We start from the raw sequence: 21,134 nt of genomic DNA on the forward strand, positions 1-21,134 counted from the left end.
TGGAGAAGAGTACTGAGAGGAGGGATTTGTCCTGTGAGCGGAGGTTACGGGTAGGAGCGTAAGGGGAGATGAGGGTAGAAGTAGTGAGGTAGTGAGGGGCTGCAGATTGAGTGCATTTGTAGGTTAGTAGGAGAAGCTTGAACTGTATGCGGTACCTGATCGGAAGCCAGTGAAGTGACTTGAGGAGAAGGGGTGATATGAGCATATCGATCTAGGCGGAAAATAAGACGCACAGCAGAGTTCTGAACAGATTGAAGGGGCATAGATGGTTAAGTGGGAGGCCAGTGAGGAGTAGGTTGCAGTAGTCAAGGCGAGAGGTAATGAGAGAGTGGATGAGAGTTCGGGTGGTGTGCTCAGAGAGGAAAGGTTGAATTTTGCTGATGTTATAGAGAAAGAAGCGACAAGACGTATGAGGAGAGACTTGCTGAACTAAACATGTTTACTCTGGAGGGTGATATGATACAGACGTTCAAATATTTGAAAGGTATTAATCCGCAAACGAACCTTTTCCAGAGATGGGAAGGTGGTAGAATGAGAGGACATGAAATGAGATTGAAGGGGGGCAGACTCAAGAAAAATGTTAGGAAGTATTTTTTCACGGAGAGAGTAGTAGATGCTTGGAATGCCCTCCCGCGGGAGGTGGTGGAAATGAAAACGGTAATGGAATTCAAACATGTGTGGGATAAGCATAAAGGAATCCTGTGCAGAAGGAATGGATCCTCAGGACCTTAGTCAAGATCGGGAGGCGGGGCTGGTGGTTGGGAGGCGGGGATAGTGCTGGGCAGACTTATACGGTCTGTGCCAGAGCCGGTGGTGGGAGGCGGGGCTGGTGGTTGGGAGGCGGGGATAGTGCTGGGCAGACTTAACGGTCTGTGCCAGAGCCGGTGATTGGGAGGCGGGGCTGGTGGTTGGGAGGCGGGGATAGTGCTGGGCAGACTTATACGGTCTGTGCCCTGAAGAGCATAGGTACAAATCAAAGTAGGGTATACACAAAAAGTAGCACATATGAGTTATCTTATTGGGCAGACTGGATGGACTGTGCAGGTCTTTTTCTGCTGTCATCTACTATGTTCCTATGTATGTCTTGGCTGTCTGCTGAATATGGGCAGAGAAGGAGAGGGAGGAGTCGAAGATGACTCCGAGGTAGCGGGCAGATGAGACGGGGAGGATGAGGGTGTTATCGACTGAAATAGAGAGTGGAGGGAGAGAAGTGGGTTTGGGTGGAAAGACAATGAGCTCGGTCTTGGCCATGTTCAATTTCAGGTGGCGGTTGGACATCCAGGCAGCAATGTTGGATAAGCGGGCCGATACTTTAGCCTGGGTCTCCGCAGTGATGTCTGGTGTGGAGAGATAAAGCTGGGTGTCGTCAGCATAAAGATGATATTGGAAACCATGAGATGAGATCAGCGAGCCCAGGGAAGAGGTGTAGATTGAAAAAAAAAAAAAGGGGTCCAAGGACAGATCCCTGAGGAACTCTCAACAGAGAGCAGGATGGGGGTGGAGGAAGATCCATGAGAATGTACTCTGAAGGTACGGTGGGAGAGATAAGAGGAGAACCATGAGAGGACAGAGCCCTGGAACCCAAATGAGGATAGTGTAGCAAGAAGTAAATTATGATTGACAGTGTCAAAAGCGGCGGATAGGTCAAGGAGGATGAGGATGGAGTAGTGACCTTTGGATTTGGCAAGGAACAGGTCATTACAGACTTTAGTGAGTGCCGTTTCTGTCGAGTGTAGAGGGCGAAAACCGGATTGAAGTGGATCGAGGATGACATGAGAAGAGAGAAAATCAAGGCAGCGGCTGTGAACGGCAGTTCAAGTATCTTGGAGAGGAAGGGTTTTTTTCTATAAGTGCTACAAAGGCTTCAGAATAATACTGTTTATCACCTCTTAAGTGCACCTTTCTTCCCCTAGCATGCAACAAAAAATTTATATGCAGTGACTTAAAATAAGCATGCTTAAATTCCAGTGGAATAAAATCGGAACTTGCCTTCAATCAGTCACATAAATGTCTCAATGGACAAGCCTGGTTTTATAACCTCATATTGGGTATCCTGAGGCTTCTCTGTTTCCACGTACCCTGCTTGTATTTCCACTTCAGTTTAGATTTTCCTTCCCCAGCAAAAATGCCTAAGAATATGCCAAAGAGCTAATAAGTCTCCACATAACAGGTGAACTGGCAAACTCTGTAACATATAAAGCCATCTTCGAAACACCATCATTTTGTACAAACTTATCCTCCCAGATAAAGGCTGTGAGAGGTTGCCCCAGCTATCTAATTGCCTTCTAGTCTCATTTAACAATTTATCTACATTTAATCGATATCAATGGGAGATATATCCATAGTCAGAATTATCCTCAGGATACCATAAAGACCGCAGAGCTCATTTCAATGGGAATTCCTCACTCCAGTATCTTGGCAATGAGTCTGAACTTACTAAAGGTTCAGACTTAGATAAGTTTAACTTTAAACCCTGAAAAGTCCCCAAATTCTCTGTCTAACAGCATCAAGAAAGAAATTACGGGCTCCGTTATGTGAACTAAAAAGATCATCAGCAAGCTGGACTGTCCCAAAGTGAAGCCTCTGATATCTGGGTTTTGTTGTATGTCTCTAATTAAAGGATCTAATGTGAGAACAAACAACAAAGGAGAAAGGGGGCAGCCCTGCCTTGCCCCTCTACAAGTAGTGAAAAGTTCTGCAAGAACATCATTGACCCATGCTTGTGCCACCGGAGCATAATAAAGTGTCCTAACAGCATCCTGAAAAAAATCTTGATCCCACAAGCATCTAAATTTCTATATAGAAATTCCCATATGACCTTGTCAAACACTTTTTCTGCATCTAAGCTAATGAGCATCAATGGCATTTTTATCTATTTTAACGGATAGAGGAAAGGAAAATTTGACTGGAGGAGGGGAGTGAGCAGCTTTTTTGTACAAAATCAGGTAGTGTTTAATTGCTTAATCGGCTTACATTAATTGGGGACAACAACAATTGTACTAAATCGAGCCAGTCAGATTTTGACTAGCTAGATTTATTTGACTATTCAGCTGCAAATCAAGTTGGTTAGGGTCAGGTGAATGCTTACCTAACAAACTAAAATTAGCTGCTCAATGTGTTTTTGAATTTCTAGGCACCTCCTACAGTTATTCCTAAATAAGGAACCAGATATGGACGTATATGAATACTGTTACTTCAAGAAGTATAATATTTTTGTATTTCTTTATTTAGAGGATAAAGTGTTTGAGGACATGGCAAAGAAGGAGGAACTGTCAAAGGAAGAGCGAAAAGAAGAGGAAAAATATCCAGGAAAAGGTTGGTATAAGGCAGGATAAAGAAATTCCTCTGGCATTACAGCTGAACTGCACAGAGAAAAGAGTGTAAGATGTGTTAACTGAATTCTGTGGGGGGGTCTTTTACTAAAGCTTAGCTTGAGTTATCTGCAGCAGGGCCCATTTTATTCTAGGGGCCCTCCTTCTGCAGATAACTCAAACTAAGCTTTCGTAAGGAGGTCTTTTACTAAAGATGGCTCTTAACCTGCAGCAGGGCCCATAGGAATAAAATGGAATCTGCTGCAGATAACTCGAGCAAACCTTTAGTAAAAGACCCCCTATATGAGGTTGAGAATGACTTAAATATATATCTAGTTTTTGCATGAAGTACATCTAATATCTGATTTTCTTTTTAAAAGTGCATGTAATTTGTGCAGTATTTCTGATGAGATATTAATGCAATAAATGTTCTAAAACAGAGCACTCACATTTGTTTCATTCTCTTGTAGATGTAAAAATATAAAATAGCAGCCCATTTAGTCTGCTCAGTTAATCACCAGTTTTTGCTTCACTGCTTTGTAACTATATGCCTATATGCCTGTACCATATTTTCTTGAATTCTGTTACGTGAACATGCTCCTTACTGGAGAGAAAAAAAAGATATATTCCTTGTCATCAAGCAGATGAAGCCATTACGTATGGGTTATGTCCATCAACCAGCAGGGGAGATAGAGAGCACTCAAACTTTCACAGTGCCCTCTTGGCCAGCTAGCTCCACTGCCTCTTCAGTATTCTCTATCTCCCTTAGCAGGGTGGCTGCAGCTTGTTCGAGCTCCAGAAATATCTGCCGGGAGGTGGTTCCTGGCTTGCCAGTTGTTAACCGGGGTGTTGGAGGCTATAGCAGCTTCACTTTAAAGGCACATAGGTTAGCCCTTTCCCTGCCTTACCCATACCTCTGTGGATGTGGACATATTGCCTTGCTTTCCCTGTCCTTACCCACCAACAGTGGATGCAGGCATATAGGTTCGCCCTTTCCCTGCCTTTCCCACTCATCTGAGCCTCCGGAGTCTTCAATACCTCTGCTTTCCTCACAGCTTTAAAAAAAAAAAAAAGTCGCGTCGCGTTTTTAAACGCAGAGACGCTGGAACAGAGGTTTTTGACCTGATTTTCAGCAGGATCGTAGTTGTACACTAGATCCTTTGAGGTAAGAGTGTTTTCCAACTCCTCCGGGGTGGGCCCGCGATCGGGGCGATTTTGGCGCGAACCGCCATTTTGGATTTTACCGCCGTTTTTCGGCGATGGCTGCGGACAATGTAAAGCGCTGTTCCACTTGTGGCAAGCGCAAATCAGCAGCAGGGCTCTGTAAATCGTGCTGTATTGGCGTAGGAGCCGGCCCGAGCATGGCGAGCGATGTTTCCTCCCGCTCTGAGCTGGCAGCGGGCGCCATTTTATTCTGGCCTGGGACTGCCCAGTGAGGCTTTTTTCCCGGATGCTTGGCCTAAAGATAAGCGCAGAAGGGTTAATTCCCCTTCAGATTGTGGTGCACCTTTTTCCCCCCGTGGTCGGGGTGTGAGGATTCGGAGAACTCTGACAGACGTTCTTGGTCTGAGGAACCAGAGTCAGGTGCGGATTTACCACAGGATCTGGATGATTCCTCCGCGGTGAGGATTTTCCACCGTGATGAGCTGCCAGCGCTTATTTCAGATACCCTGCAGGCCCTCTCGATTGAAGATCCTGACAGTGGCATGGCCTCCTCGGGTAATCCCAGGATGGCTAGTACCAAGAAAGCTGCTCGGGCCTTCCCTTTGCATGACTCCATCCTAGAGCTTGTTTCGGCTCAGTGGGCTGACCCCGAGGGACCTTTGAGAGTTTCCAGGGCTATGGGGCAGTTATACCCTCTGCGTGAGGGACATATGGCTCGTTTTCAGATGCCTACAGTGGATGCCCTAGTCACTGCGGTGACAAAGAGAACTACCCTCCCTGTTGAAGGAGGTGTTGCCCTGAAGGACGTTCAAGACCGTAGGCTGGAAACAGCATTGAAACGGTCCTTTGAAATTGCAGGTCTCACTGTTCGGGCATCTGCATGCAGCTGTTATGTTGTGAGAGCCTGCCTAGCTTGGCTGCAACAGGCAGTGGCTCAGCCCGGAGATGGAGCGGAGCCCTTCTTGGATGTGGCTCCGCGGATGGAGGTGGCCTTGTCCTTTCTGGCTGATGCCCTTTATGACCTTGTCAGAGCTTCGGCTAAACAAATGGCAGTAGCAGTGGCGGCTCGCCGTCGTCTGTGGCTACGACACTGGGCAGCGGACATGGCCTCTAAGCAAAGGTTGGTGAAGTTGCCTTTTCAAGGACTTCTCCTATTTGGTGAGGAGTTAGAGAAAATTGTGAAAGGCCTGGGTGATCCAAAACCCCAGCGCTTGCCCGAAGATAGGCAGAGGCCTTCCTCTAAGGGCCAGGTGGTCCACTCGTACAGACCTCGCTTCCGTGAAGCTAGAAGGTACCGCCCGGGGCGTTCTGCTGGGTTCACTTCACGTGCCCGTGGTCAGCAGAGGAACTCCTTTCGCTCGGACAAGCGTTCCGCAGCCGGTGGCTCAAGACCAGGAGTTCAGGGGCGACCCTCTCAATGATGGTGCGCCGGCCCTCTCCTCGATGCCTGTCATCGGAGGACGGCTTTCCCTCTTTGTCGAGGAGTGGGCCAATATTTCCTCAGATCAGTGGGTTCTGGACCTGATCAGAGATGGATATAGAATAGAATTCAACGCCCCAGTAAGAGACGTGTTTGTGGAGTCCCGATGCGGTTCTGCCGTCAAACGGGCGGCGGTGGAGGAGACTTTACAAGGTCTGATTCAGTTAGAGGCAGTGACCCGAGCAAGGCTGCGGCCGATACTCCATCTACTTTGTGGTGCCGCGAAAAGGTGGGTCCTTTCGCCCTATTCTGGACTTAAAAGAAGTGAACAAGTCCCTGAGAGTGCGGCATTTCCACATGGAATCCCTGCGCTCCGTCATTGCGGCGGTTCAGCCAGGAGAGTTTCTCACGTCTCTAGACCTGAAAGAAGCTTACTTGCACATACCGATTTGGCCCCCGCACCAGAAGTTTCTGAGGTTTGCGGTGTTGGGAAAACATTTCCAGTTCAGGGCCTTGCCTTTTGGCCTCGCCACAGCTCCCCGAACCTTTTCGAAGGTAATGGTGGTAGTAGCTGCTTTTCTCAGGTGAGAAGGTATCAGGGTTCACCCATACCTAGACGACTGGCTCATCAGAGCAGACTCTGCAACAGAGAGCTTACAAGCTACAGCCAGAGTGGTCTCAGTACTGCAATCTCTAGGCTGGGTCGTCAATATGGCCAAACGTCACCTGTCCCCTTCACAATCTCTAGAGTTTTTGGGGGCCAGGTTCGACACAGTCTCGGGCTATGTGTTCCTACCCGAGCTAAGGCGGTGCAAGCTTCAGAATCAGGTCCGTCTGCTCCTGAGGATGCCCCGCCCTGCGAGCTTGGGACATTGTCCAGCTGCTGGGATCGATGACAGCCACGATGGAAGTGGTACCCTGGGCGAGAGCGCACCTGAGACCTCTACAGTATTCCCTACTCCGGAGATGGTCTCCTATTTCTCAGGATTACCAATGCAGACTTACTTGGCTCCCTGCGGCCCGTCTCAGCATGGAGTGGTGGCTCTCGGACAGCATGCTGCGGCGAGGAATGCCGCTGACGCTCCCCGTTTGGTGCCTAGTGGTAACAGATGCCAGCCTGAAGGGCTGGGGCGCACACTGCAAGGGGAAGCATGCCCAGGGTCTATGGACACCCGAGGAGTTGGAGTGGTCCATCAACCGCCTAGAGTTGAAAGCGGTGTTTCAGGCGCTTCTGGCCTTTCAAGTGACCCTGGAAGGATTGGCTGTCAGAGTGATGTCGGACAACACGACAACGGTGGCCTATATAAATCGACAAGGCGGAACAAGGTGCAGAGCACTAGCCGCGCAGGCCGAACTGATTTGCCACTGGGCCGAGCTGCATCTTCAGTGTCTGTCGGCAGCTCATATTGCAGGTCAGAGCAATGTGCAGGCCGATTATCTGAGCAGGCATCAGATCGATCCAGCAGAATGGAATCTGGCAGACGAAGTATTCCTGCAGATCTGTGCCAAATGGGGCAAGCCCGTGATGGATCTAATGGCGACAAGTGCCAATACCAAAGTCCCGTGCTTCTTCAGCAGACGGAGAGATCCTCGCTCGGCGGGGTTGGATGCCTTGGCTCAACCCTGGCCTCCGGGTGTACTTTATGTGTTTCCCCCATGGCCCTTGATAGGGCGCCTGCTCTTGCGGATTCGGCTGCACCCAGGAGAAGTGGTCCTCATCGCCCCGGATTGGCCAAGGAGACCTTGGTATGCAGACCTCCGACAGATGCTCCTGGAGGCTCCTCTGCCGTTACCTCTGGTACCGAACCTGTTGACTCAGGGACCGGAAGCCATGGAGGACGCCGGCCGCTTTGGTCTTACAGCATGGCTATTGAGAGGGCGCAATTGAGGGATAAAGGTTATTCCAATAAAGTTATATCCACTCTCCTGCAAGCCCGCAAGCGGTCCACTTCCGTGGCTTATGCCAGGATTTGGTGCCTGTTTGAGTCTTGGTGTGCTTCCAGAGCCATTGTTCCAGTGCGGGCTCCTGTCTCGCCGATTCTGGACTTTTTGCAGGAAGGTGTACAAAAAGGCTTGGCCTATAATTCCCTGCGGGTGCAGGTGGCAGCGTTGGCCTCCCTTCGTGGTAAGGTGGAAGGCGTGTCTTTGGCTGCTCACCCAGATGTGGCACGGTTTCTTAGAGGGGTGCTTCGGCTCCGACCTCCAGTGCGAGCACCCTGTCCAGCTTGGAACCTGGGGCTAGTTTTGAAAGCCCTGCAGGCATCTCCTTTTGAGCTGCTTCGGCGAGCATCGGAGAAAGACTTGACACTGAAGGCCGTTTTTCTGGTGGCCATTACCTCGGCGAGACGGGTGTCAGAGCTCCAGGCGCTGTCCTGTAGAGACCCATTTCTGCAATTTTCAGAGTCCAGAGTCACGGTTCGGACCGTGCCTTCCTTTATGCCTAAGGTGGTTTCAGCCTTTCACTTAAACCAGCCTATTTTCTTGCCCTCTTTTTCAGAGGAAGAGTTTCCAGAATCTTTTGGGCAGCTGCACCTTTTGGATGTGCGCAGGACTCTGCTGCAGTATCTACGAGTTACTAACTCTTTCAGGACTTCTGATCATCTGTTTGTTTTGCTATCCGGTTCTCGCAGAGGGTCTCCAGCGTCTAAAGCCACTATTGCCCGCTGGCTCAAAGAAACTATCTTTTCAGCTTATCTGCTGGCCGGCAGGGTTCCGCCTGTAGCCTTTAAGGCACATTCTACTAGAGCGATTTCTTCCTCTTGGGCTGAAACTGGAGCACTCTCTCTTCAAGAGATATGCAGTGCAGCAACATGGGCTTCTAAGCTCTCCTTTGCCCGACATTACAGGCTGGATGTGGCTGCCAGGAGGGATGCGCGTTTTGGTGCACCACCCTATCTAGGGATTGCTTTGTTACATCCCATACGTAATGGCTTCATCTGTTTGATGACAAGGAAGGGAAAATTAGGTTCTTACCTTGGTAATTTTCTTTCCTTTAGTCATAGCAGATGAAGCCATGAGCCCTCCCTGTATGATTGTCTGTATGCTGTGAATCTGTTTTTCAGGTTCTGTTCTAATTTCCTGAAGTTCCTTCCTTGGGAGAAAGTTGGAAAACAATCTTCAGGATTCATGTTCAGTTTAAATTTAGGAGGATGTGTTCATTCCCTCCAGTGTGTTGGGAGGATGTGTGATTCCCTCCAGGAGGCGCGTGTGTTCCCCTCCAGTTCTATAAATAGGAGGATGAGTTCATTCCCTCCAGTGTGTTGGGAGGATGTGTGATTCCCTCCAGGAGGCGCGTGTGTTCCCCTCCACTTATACAATAAGGAGGATGAGTTTATTCCCTCCAGGAGGATGTGCATTCCCTCCTTTATGAGTTCATGCCCTTGTGATGGGCCATCGTTCGCTGTGAGGAAAGCTCTTGTGATTCCCATTGCGGTTTGCCATACTGCTTTGGAAGCTTCAAATACTGAAGAGGCAGTGGAGCTAGCTGGCCAAGAGGGCACTGTGAAAGTTTGAGTGCTCTCTATCTCCCCTGCTGGTTGATGGACATAACCCATACGTAATGGCTTCATCTGCTATGACTAAAGGAAAGAAAATTACCAAGGTAAGAACCTAATTTTCCCTTCCTAGCTTGCTGTGAAGATGTTTTCTAATGTTATTCTTCAGTCTGCCTGTTTTGAATGTTTGTGACCCCCTTATTTTTGATCAGATGTTCACAGCCCAGACCTCAGAGTATAATCAGCCAATCATTTTTCCGGGATATAAACTATGAATATCCATGAGAGAGACTTTCATGCACTGCCTTCCTATTATGTGGAACTATTTCATGAAATTCAATATGGATATCCTGAAACGCCTACTGGCTAGGTGTATCCTGAGTACCGATTTGAGTACTTTGCTATTTGCTATTAAGTTCTTTGCTATTGAAAATTGTTTTTCTGCATGTTGATGGCACTGTACTGAATTTTACAGTATAAATTTTTTTTTAACAAGAAAATAAGCAGGATAGCAAGTCCTCACATCATAGGTGACATCAATAACAAAGCCCACATGGGAAGCTTTTCTGGCTTAAAATATGCGCAGTGCTTAAGTCCCTCTGCTGCTCATGTGTGCTACTTCCCACCAGCTGCAATTGCATGAGAACACCTCAGTCTTTGTCTTTCTATGGAGCTGGTTGGACACATATCACTAGAACTTGTCTGAACATGTGTTCTGTACAAATTTGTGCTTTTTAAATTTGTTTTCTTTTGTCCTTTTGCTGTCATGCAGTACTTTTTTCCCTGTGAATGTGTTTTTGGTTGTTTCTGATCTTTAGATTTTTTTTTTTAAATATAGCATTGCCTGGTATAGGCCTTACTGGAGTTCAAGTTCCTAGTCGAACAACTTATTTTCAAATTCAAGGCTTTTGATTTTGAAGTAGCTGTTTTTCCAGAGGAGATGTCTCAGAAAAGTTCCCAGTGGTTTTAAGAAGTGCACCTAGTGTATCAGGACCATATCCATAACAGGTACCCTTAATTGGTGGCTGCAGTGCTTGGGTCCCGACCATAATATCTCTCACTGCAAATTATGTTCACAGGTGTCTAATAGAGGTAGTTGTGGTTGAGAGACATCCAGCTGGTCTGTGAAATTCACACACTACCTACAGGTGAGGTATCAGCACCAAAACCTTGGGAGCTTCGGAGTCTATCTGCCATACCTCTGTCGGTCTCTGATACTCAGGAAGTGGAATCTTTACCAAAGCATTGGAGACCCTTGGTGTTTTGATGCCCACATCCAAGGGTTGACTCCGATGTCAGTAGGTCAAAACAGGTAGAGATGCAGGTATATCTTCTGGAGTATTTTTCCGTGTCTGAATCTGAATACTATTGAGACCCTGATTACGAGCCAGATGCCTTCTCTGAAGAGGGCTGAACTGGTCTACTATCAAACCTGTCTCTTACATGTGGAAAGAAAATTCCACTGGAGGAGCGCTTATTCATTGATTTTGTGAGGTAAATGGCAGAAGTTTTTCCATTTAAGTTAGAAACAAAGGAGGAACCCAGGGCAGAAACATTGGACATGCTCGATTTCACCCCTCCCCCACTCAGAGGCTGTTAGTGCTAATTTACAGAATCCTGAAGAACATATGGATGAGAATGTGGGAGACTCTCGTGTCTGTGGTGCCTCTCAGGGTGACTTGGGGGCTCATTTTAAAAGCACAGACTGATAAAGTTCCATAGGTTACTGTGGAACTTTATAAGTTTAAGTGCTTTGAAGATATGCCTATGTCTCCCAGATTTAGGAAGTAACAGCTTCCTCACCATTCCATAAGTCAAATGTGCTTTCAAAAGAGCCAAAGTTCCAAGGCTTATTTCTCTGTGTCCTTGGGGAGAGAAGCTCAGATGTTGGAGTCTTTTGGCAAAAAAATTTTTTTTTCAGAATGTTGTGTTCACTACTCCTCATAGTTTATCAGCTCTTTGTGCGCATGTACTTGTGGAACATTGTGTGTAGTGTGGGGAATTTGTAGATACTCTTCCTCAGTAGAAGGCTGGATAACTCTGCTTGCTAAGGAGCTCAGAAATATGGGTTGAGCGACCTATGATATTTTTCATATGGCATCAAGATGCTCTGCTATGGGAGACTCTCCTGGCTCTGAGTTTCAGATTTCAAGCATGTTGACATTCTAGTCTCTTCAGGTATATAAGATGCACAATTTTATTTAAAACTTTCTTGTATCCCACCTATCTACAAATCTAGGCGGCTTAGAATAGTACACACATAATGGAATCAAGCGTTTCTTAAAGTCTGCAGCAGATGAATTCAGAGACATGTGGGTTGTCACCATCTACCAGCAGTTGGAGGTATACAGGCTCATTTTCGAAAGAGAAGGACGCCCATCTTTTGACACAAATCGGAAGATGGGCGTCCTCACAGGGTCGCCCAAATCATCATAATCTAAAGCCGATTTTGGGCGTCCCCAACTGCTTTCCATCGCGGGGATGACCAAAGTTCACGGGGGCGTGTTGGAGGCATAGGGAAGGTGGGACTTGGGCGTGCCTAACACATGGATGTCCTCTATCCATAATGGGGGGGTGGGGGTGGGGAAAGGGCATCCCTGACGAGCACTTGGACGACTTTACCTGGTCCTGTTTTTCTTACGACCAAGCCACGAAAAGGTGCCTGAACTGACCAGATGACCACCGGAGAGAATTGGGGATCACTTCCCCTTACTCCCCCAGTGGTCACTAACCCCTCCCACCCTCCAAAAACATCTTTAAAAATATTTTGTGCCAGCCTCAGATGTCATACTCAGGTCCATGACAGCAGTATGCAGATCCTTGGAGCAGTTTTAGTGGGTGCAGTGCACTTCAGGCAGGCGGACCCAGGCCCCCCCCCCCCCCCCCCCCACCTGTTACACTTGTGGGGTGAGGGGAGGTGCCTGGGCTTGAGCAGTGCTGGCTTTAGGTGGGTACACTTGGTGGTACCAGATCCCTCCCCTACCCCATAGCCCTTTTAGCCACTAAATTCCTCTCCTTCCTCACAGAAGTGCTTTGACAAGAAATTTTAGATTAAGGCCATTGCCGGTCATACTTCTATGGTCTATACCCAAAAATGGCAAGGATAAATCAAGAATATTTTTATTATTAGCATTTGTATAACGCTACCAGACGCACGCTGCGCTGAACACCTGATACAAAGAGATAGTCCCTGCTCAAAAGAGCTTACAATCTAGATAATACAGACAGACAAGACAGTTAGTGGTGAGGGAAGTAATGGGTGAGAAGGGAGGAAGGGACAAGGGGAGGGCAATTGTGGCTAGGATCTAAAAGCAGCAGTGAAAAGGTGGGTTTTCAGCATAGATTTGAAAACAGGTAGAGATGGAGCTAGACGTATAGGTCCAGGAAGGTATACATATGATGTAACACGTCATACCATATGTAATGAGTTTATATTTTTGGGTAGACTGGATGAATCATAGAGGTCTTCATCTGCTGCCATCTACTAAGTTACTATAATTAAAAAAAAAAAAAAATAAGAAAAAGGCTAAGAGGCTATAGCACATTTTCTTCCAAGTGGCACCTGCAGTAGTTTTCTGCCAGCATGGCTATTCTGCTACATAGAGTCGTTTTCCCTCTGAACTGCAGCCAGTGTGACAGAGAAAGGTTTGTCGGCCACTTTTCCTGCAGCTCTGTGAGTTTGCACTTCTTTTCCCTCATTTTCAGAGCATGGTGGCTGAGGCAGTAAAATGCTGTTTCCGCTGTGAGAAGTGGTGAGCAGCATTGGGAAAATGTTAGGAAGGCTGTCCAGACCCTTTTCTGGTAAAGGGGTAGGTTGCACAGAAGGCACATTTCTTTCCCTCAGTGATGATTCGTCAATGCATTCTCCCCAGTCTCCTGCTCTCAACATGGTTTGTGTTCCAGCAGCCATTTTGTTTTGCCAGCCAGCGGTCCCCACTGTTTCTCCTGTGGTTTTACTGCCTCCTCCCTCGCAACTTTGGGATCTCCAGCCCTCTGAATCAACGATACCTTTGGCTGGGGCAGCTGCTGCTGGTTGAGGGCAGTTTTTTTCTCTGGATCTTATCCTTTTGCTCCACCAAGCGTATCTCCTCAGGAATGCTCCAAACCTGCATGGGTTCCCTGTTATTATGGGACAGTCTTCTGAAGGCACCTCTGGTGACTTGCATTCTTCTCATTCTCTGCAAAAGGAGTCCTTTGCTGAAAGGAGACATTTGGATTCTGTCTCAGGAAGAGAGTGTGTAGCTCCTCCATCTCTTCCTCATTCAGAAGTAGGGCTGTCCTTCGGTTCAGTCTCTCATTTCTGAGGGGTTGGAAGAAGGGGAGCTACTCCGTGATGAGATTGATGATCAGACAGCAGTTCAGATATTCCATAAGGAAGAGCTGCCTTCCTTTATCACAAAAGCTGTGCAGGCTCTTAATAGTACCACCTTTGATACTGGGTCTACATCTGCCAACCCTAAAATGGCTAGCACGAGGCAGCCGCCTACTGCATTTCCGATCCACAAGGCTATTCAAGAGCTCATCTCGACTTGGTGGTCCTCCCCAGATGTGGGTTTGAGGGTCTCCAGGGCTATGTCTCAGCTTTATTCCACAGTGCCCGCTGAGCTGGACAAGCTCAAATTACATAAGGTGGACGCATTAATAGCGGCAGTCACAAAAAAAGACCACTCTCCCGGTGGAGGGTGGCATTACATTGATGGATGTGCAAGGTGAGAAATTTAGAATTAAAGCTGTGCATAAAGAGGAAAGGTTCCACTGAACTTTCTTTCTGAGAAGTTCTGAGAGAAGAGGACATTTCTCTAGTAAGTGAACGCTACATTGCTTTGTGCTTTGGGAGCTTAAATATTGGGGTTTAAAGGAGGAATTATAGGTTAGTGTTAGGCAAAATAAAAATATAAAAAGCAAATTTTAAAAACTAATCTCCACAGTCTTTTCCACTTAGTTTTAAAAGCTTTGTATCACAGCATTAACAGAGCCTAACAGGCACTACAGGATCTAGTTTAGTCTTCCCACCCACCCACCCCTAGGACAACTCTTCAATTATAGTCAGTTATTGTAATTAGGGTAACAAGCAAGGAGTGCTCTTAGAGTTTTTAAATACATTTCATTACCATCTAAGAAGGAAACACTAAATAAATCATACAATATACTATAGAAACTAAGACATTTTTATATTAAGCTATTATCCTTAATACTGTAGCACGTTTTAAATTATTGAAAAATTCAAAATCACTAAGATGGAGTCAGCAGTCCAGCGAGAGGGGTGCTATCTAGTCTTTTGCATTGAGTGTCACATGTATGGCTATCTCCCAGTTGGTGAGATGTCATATGTGTGTGCCCGATGCAAAGAGCTCCTAGCTCGTAGAGAACGTCCGTTCTCTTGAGGCTAGAGTAGCAGACTTGGTGGAGCTGAGGGAGACAGAAAGGTACATAGAGGAGACCTACAGGGATGTTGTAGAGAAGTCCCACCTCCAGTCTGGTAGCCCTTGTGCTACCTTGGAGGAGGGAGGTCTCCTAGAAGGAGAGCATCACCCTGGTGAAGTAGGAAGTACTCCTATAGCCAGGACCTGCCCACCAGGGGATGTACTATCCTCTCGCACCGAGGATATGTCTCCAAGTGTTGCCCGGGAGGGAAAGGTTAGGACAGCTGTTGTAGTTGGTGATTCGATCATTAGGCGTATAGATGGCTGGTGGACGTGAGGATCGCCTGGTGACTTGCCTGCCTGGTGTGAAGGTGGCGGACCTCACGCGTCACCTAGATAGGATTTTAGATAGTGCTGGGGAGGAGTCGGCTGTCTTGGTACATGGGGGCACCAATGACGTAGGAAAATGTAGACGAGAGGTTCTGGAAGCCAAATTTAGGTAGAAAGCTCAAATCCAGATCCTCTAGGGTAGCATTTTCTGAAATGCTACCTGTTCCACGCGCAGGGCCCAAGAGACAGGCAGAGCTCCGGAGTCTCAATGCGTGGATGAGACAGTGATGCAGGGAGGAGGGTTTTAGATTTGTTAGGAACTGGGCAACATTCTGGGGAAGGGGGAGCCTATTCCGAAAGGATGGGCTCCACCTTAACCAGGGTGGGACCAGGCTGCTGGCATCGGCATTTAAAAAGGAGCTAGAGCAGCTTTTAAACTAGAAATGGGGAGAAGGCCGACAGTCACTCAAAAGCGCATGGTTCGGGATAAGGTATCTTGCAAGGATACCTCACAAACAGGGAAGATAGGGTTTCTGGATAGTGAGGTTGCACAACAGACCGTGGTAGGCCAGGTGCCCTTAAATACAACTAAAGATCAGACAAAAGATGGCAAATCAATAGTGTCAGGTACTAAGCATGATGTAAATAGGAACAACAAACATACTCTGAAATGTCTATATGCAAATGCTAGGAGTCTAAGAAATAAGATGGGAGAGTTGGAATATATTGCAGTTAATGAAAAATTGGATATAATAGGCATTACTGAGACCTGGTGGAAGGAGGATAACCAGTGGGACACTGTGATACCGGGGTACAAAGTATATCGTAGTGATAGGGTGGACCGGACTGGTGGAGGGGGTAGCATTGTATATTAACGAGAGCCTTGACTCAGGTAGATTACAAATTCAGCAGGACACAAATCACACCTTTGAATCATTGTGGGTTGAAATTCCATGTATAAAAGGGAAAAGGACGGTGATAGGAGTGTACTACTGTCCGCCTCGCCAGGATGAGCAGGTAGACGCAGAAATGATAAAAGAAATCAGAGACGTGATAATAATGGGTGACTTCAATTATCCAAATATAGACTGGGTAAATGTAACATTGGGACACGCTAGAGAGGTACAATTCCTTGATGAAATCAAGGACAGCTTTATGGAGCAGCTGGTGCAGGAGCCGACGAGAGAAGGAAAAGTTCCAGACTTGGTCCTTAGTGGAGTGCATGATCTGGTGAGGGACGTTATGGTACTGGGGCCGCTTGATAACAGTGATCATAATATGATCAGTTTTGATATCAACCTTGAAGTATCTATACACAGGATGTCAAATACGTTAGCGTTTAATTTTAAAAAAGGAGACTATGATAAAATGAGAAGAACGGTTAAAAAAACTTAGGGGGGCAACTGAGAGAGTAAAAACTGTACAACAGGCATGGACGCTGTTCAAAAATACCATCCTGGAGGCTAAACATGTTCCGCGAATTAGAAAAGAAAGATGGAAGTTCAAAAGACAGCCGGCGTGGTTGAAAAGTGAGGTGAAGGAAGCTATTAGGGCTAAAAGAAACGCCTTCAGAAATTGGAAGAAGGAACCGTCTGAAAATAACAAGAAGCAGCATAAGGAGTGTCAGAGCAAATGTAAGGCAAATGTAAGGGGCAGATAAAGAAGGCCAAGAGGGATTACGAAAAAAAGATAGCATTAGAGGCAAAAAACACAGCAAAATTGTTTTCGGTATATTAAAAGCAGGAAGCTGGCAAAAGAATCGGTTGAGCCGCTGGATGACCGAGGGGTAAAAGGGGCGATCAAGGAAGATAAAGACGTAGCGGAGAGATTGAATGAATTCTTTGCTTCGGTCTTCACCGAGGAAGATTTGGGTGGGATACTGGTGTCGGAAATGGTATTTCAAGCGGATGAGTCGGAGAAACTTACTGACTTCACGGTAAACTTGGAGGACGTAATGAGGCAGTTCAGCAAACTGAAGAGTAGCAAATCTCCTGGACCGGATGGTATTCATCCTAGAGTACTGATAGAACTGAAAAACGAGCTTGTGGAGCTACTGTTAGTGATACGTAATTTATCCTTAAAATCGAGCGTGGTACCGGAAGATTGGAGGGTGGCTAATGTAACGCCGATTTTTAAAAAAAGGTTCCAGGGGAGATCCGGGAAATTATAGACTGGTGAGTCTTGCGTCGGTGCCGTGGAAAATGGTAGAGACTATTATCAAAAAGAAAATTACAGAGCACATCCGAGGACATGGATTACTGAGACCCTTGCCTGACCAATTTACTTCAATTCTTTGAAGGAGTAAATAAACATGTGGAGAAAGGGGAGCCGGTTGATATTGTGTATCTGGATTTTCAAAAGGCGTTTGACAAGGTACCTCATGAAAGGCTACAGAGGAAATTGGAGGGTCATGGGATAGGAGGAACTGTCCTATTGTGGATTAAAAACTGGTTGAAGGATAGGAAACAGAGAGTGAGGTTAAATGGGCAGTATTCACAATGGAGAAGGGTAGTTAGTGGGGTTCCCCAGGAGGTCTGTGCTGTGTAATTTTTAACATATTTATAAATGATTTAGAGATTGGAGTAACTAGTGAGGTAATTAAATTTGCTGATGACACAAAGTTATTCAAAGTCGTTAACTCACGACAGGATTGTGAAAAATTACAGAAGGACCTTACGAGACTGGGAGACTGGGCGGCTAAATGGCAGATGATGTGAGCAAGTGCAAGGTGATGCATGTGGGAAAAAAGAACCCGAATTATAGCTACGTCATGCAAGGTTCCACGTTAGGAGTTACGGACCAAGAAAGGGATCTGGGAGGAGTCGTCGTCGATAATACACTGAAACCTTCTGCTCAGTGTGCTGCTGCGGCTCGGAAAGTGAATAGAATGTTGGGTATTATTAGGAAAGGTATGGAAAACAGGTGTGAGGATGTTATAATGCCGTTGTATCGCTCCATGGTGCGACCGCACCTTGAGTACTGTGTTCAATTCTGGTCGCCGCATCTCAAGAAAGATATAGTAGAATTGGAAAAGGTGCAGCGAAGGGCGACTAAAATGATGACATGTTATTCCTGGACGACTTCCCTATGAAGGAAAGACTAAGGAGGCTAGGGCTTTTCAGCTTGGAGAAGAGACGGCTGAGGGGAGACATGATAGAGGTATATAAAATAATGAGTGGAGTGGAACAGGTGGATGTTCACGCTTTCCAAAAATACTAGGACTAGGGGGCATGTGATGAAACTACAGTGTAGTAAATTTAAAACAAATCGGAGAAAAGTTTTCTTCACCCAACGCGTAATCAAACTCTGGAATTCGTTGCCTGAGAACGTGGTGAAGGCGGTTAGATTAGCAGAGTTTAAAAAGGGGTTAGACGGTTTCCTAAATGATAAGTCCATAAACCGCTACTAAATGGACTTGGGAAAAATCCACAATTCCAGGAATAACATGTATAGAATGTTTGTACGTTTGGGAAGCTCGCCAGGTGCCCTTGGCCTGGATTGGCTGCTGTCGTGGACAGGATGCTGGGCTCGATGGACCTTGTCTTTTCCCAGTGTGGCATTACTTATGTACTTATGTAGGTGCAGTAACATTTAAAAAGGCGATAGAACAGCTTTTAAATTAACATTTTTTGGGAGGAGGGGAACAGTCTCCCAGGAGTACACAGTTCATTGTGGAGTATCCTTATATGATACTGTTGAAACAGGATCTTTAGGGAATCCCGATAGGTTTCAATAATAGTGAAAGAAAGCCAGGAGTGTTTAATGGGAGAACAGAGTATGCAAATTATCCCCGTCAATTTCAAAGCAGTTTGTAGATGCAAGGAAAAAACACAATTTGAATTGTCCATGTACAAATGCTACAAGAAATAGATATAATAGGCTTCTCAGAGTCGTGGTGGAAGGAGGACAATCATAGAGTTGATCAAATTGGAGTGGGGTTGCACTATATGTTATGAGTCAAACAAAATAAACATTCTACATGAAACAGCAGTGTGGAATCTTTGTGGAAAGAAATTCCAGAAGGAATTTACAGATAGGTACTACTGTTCGCCAGAACAGAACGAGCAAACAGATGAAGAAATGTTTACAGAAATTAGGAAAGTTGGCAAATTGGGCAACAATATATTAATGGGTGATTTCAATTACTCTGCAAGTTCACGGAATAAGTAGAATATATTATCAAAAATTATCCCACAATTCTACTCTATACACAACGTGTTTGTGGGCAACTATGGCAGGCAATGATGAAAAAAGTGGAGAAAAAATCAGAACTTCCTCGTTCTTAAAGGACACACCCTTTGTATAATGAGGGAACCACTTCAATCATGCGTCTTAAAAAACAAATCCACTGTATCAACTTCACAAAAACACTGCTATTGTACCTTTACAAACACTTATATGGAGACTCAGTTTTCATCAAACAATGACTTGGAAAAAGTACTTATCTTAGTTGACGATATCTCCATGAATTTTTATAATGTCCAGCCTTACAACAGTTGTTTTCTCAAATTCCAGAAATTCCCGACAGGGGAACCCTGTTTCGCTAAAATATAGCTGCTTCAGGGGAAATCTCTTATTATAAACATATCCAAGTAGTTGACATGTCCCATAGTCTCCGTGTCACCCTGGTACAGAAAATGGCGGACGGCTTCTTTTTCAAACGCATTGCTTAAATACTCAGCGTCTGACGTCAAAGACGTCTCCTCCAATCCAGCAAGCAATGCAATTAAAGAAATGCTTTCCATTCGATGGATACATTTAAACCTTTGGGAATGACAGTCTGTAACACAAATATCCACCGTTGCTCTCTTTGTCGTAATAATCGCCTAATATCTCCCCTCCGTTCTGTTACTTTCAACTGTTCCACCACAATGCATTTCAGATCTGAAAATTGGTGATGTTTCTTTAAGCAGTGAGATACCATAGGTACATACGTTTTTTCAGCCTGGATACAGTGTCTGTGTTGTATTAATCGTGTTCTCAAAGCACGAGAGATGTCTGTCCTACATAAAGCAGTTTACACGGACAGCTTATGATGTATATTACATTGTCAGAAGCACAATTGGTTATAGAACACAAAGGATAAACTTTATTTGAACGTTTATCCAAAAATACATTCGATTCTATCATGATACTGCACACAGAACAATGACCACAGGCTCTGTGCAACCCTTCATTCTGTCTCCTGACACTTTCACGTTTCCAAATGTCCGCAGGCCATAATACATCATTAAGGTTATTCTGTTGAAAAGCAAAAATCACTTAAGATTCTGAAAGCAAGGGTGAACTTGCAATAAAGGTAAATATTTTCTAATGATATTAGTCGTCTTATTCGAATGGGCATTAAATTGTGTGACAAATGTCAACACTTCTTCTGAATTCTGAGGCATCGGTCTTGGATGTAATAGCCATTCTCTGTGATTGTTTCGTGCTTTCTTTTTGGCTGTTGAAACTAATTTTTTAGGATAACCTTTATCGATCAGTTTCAATTCCAGCTGATTAGCATGTTGTTGGTATCCAGCTTTAGAAGAACAAATCCTCCTATATCTGAGGAATTGTGCAAAGGGAATACTCGTTCTACAATGGTGTGGATGCATACTACTATATTGCAACGTAGTATTTCTATCTGTAGGTTTGGTATACACAGAAGTTTCTACATGATCTTGATGTAAACTGACCATATGTCAAGAAATGCAATCCCTGAAGAACTACCACTGCTGGTTGCGTCTTTGTGATCTTGTTTGAGGTCTTTGATTGGTATTCCGATTTGATTTGCCTTGCGCTCTCCAAGTCCTGTTCCTTGCATATGGGTCTTTTCTTGTATCCCCAGGCGGGTCGTTGGACTCTTCATTACTGCTCGATGTATCTGAAGAAAATTGAAATCTAGTTTGCTTCTTACTACCATTATCAACTGGCTCCTTTTTCATCAATGGATAAATGTATCCTTCTTTATAATCTCGCTCATCACGCTGATGATACTTGATTTTTTGAGCGCGTAATTCCTTCTGAAATTTATCCAACTCAAATCTAAGATCTTTAACTTCTTCAGCAT

The 21,134-nt window shown here is 45.6% G+C and overlaps 1 protein-coding gene across 4 annotated transcripts in view; it reads left to right on the forward strand.

The window, feature by feature from the left end:
* The window catches only part of ATF7IP (activating transcription factor 7 interacting protein), a 503,125-nt gene that overhangs the window by 179,741 nt on the left and 302,250 nt on the right, over positions 1-21,134 (forward strand). For all 4 annotated transcript variants that reach the window (XM_030207216.1, XM_030207225.1, XM_030207208.1 and 1 more), the window contains one exon: positions 3,232-3,315. In XM_030207216.1, coding sequence (XP_030063076.1) covers positions 3,232-3,315 — 84 coding nt within the window. The remainder of the gene's footprint in view (positions 1-3,231; positions 3,316-21,134) is intronic.

The sequence above is a fragment of the Microcaecilia unicolor genome, chromosome 1 (assembly GCF_901765095.1).
Source record: "Microcaecilia unicolor chromosome 1, aMicUni1.1, whole genome shotgun sequence".
NCBI classification, from domain to species: domain Eukaryota; kingdom Metazoa; phylum Chordata; class Amphibia; order Gymnophiona; family Siphonopidae; genus Microcaecilia; species Microcaecilia unicolor.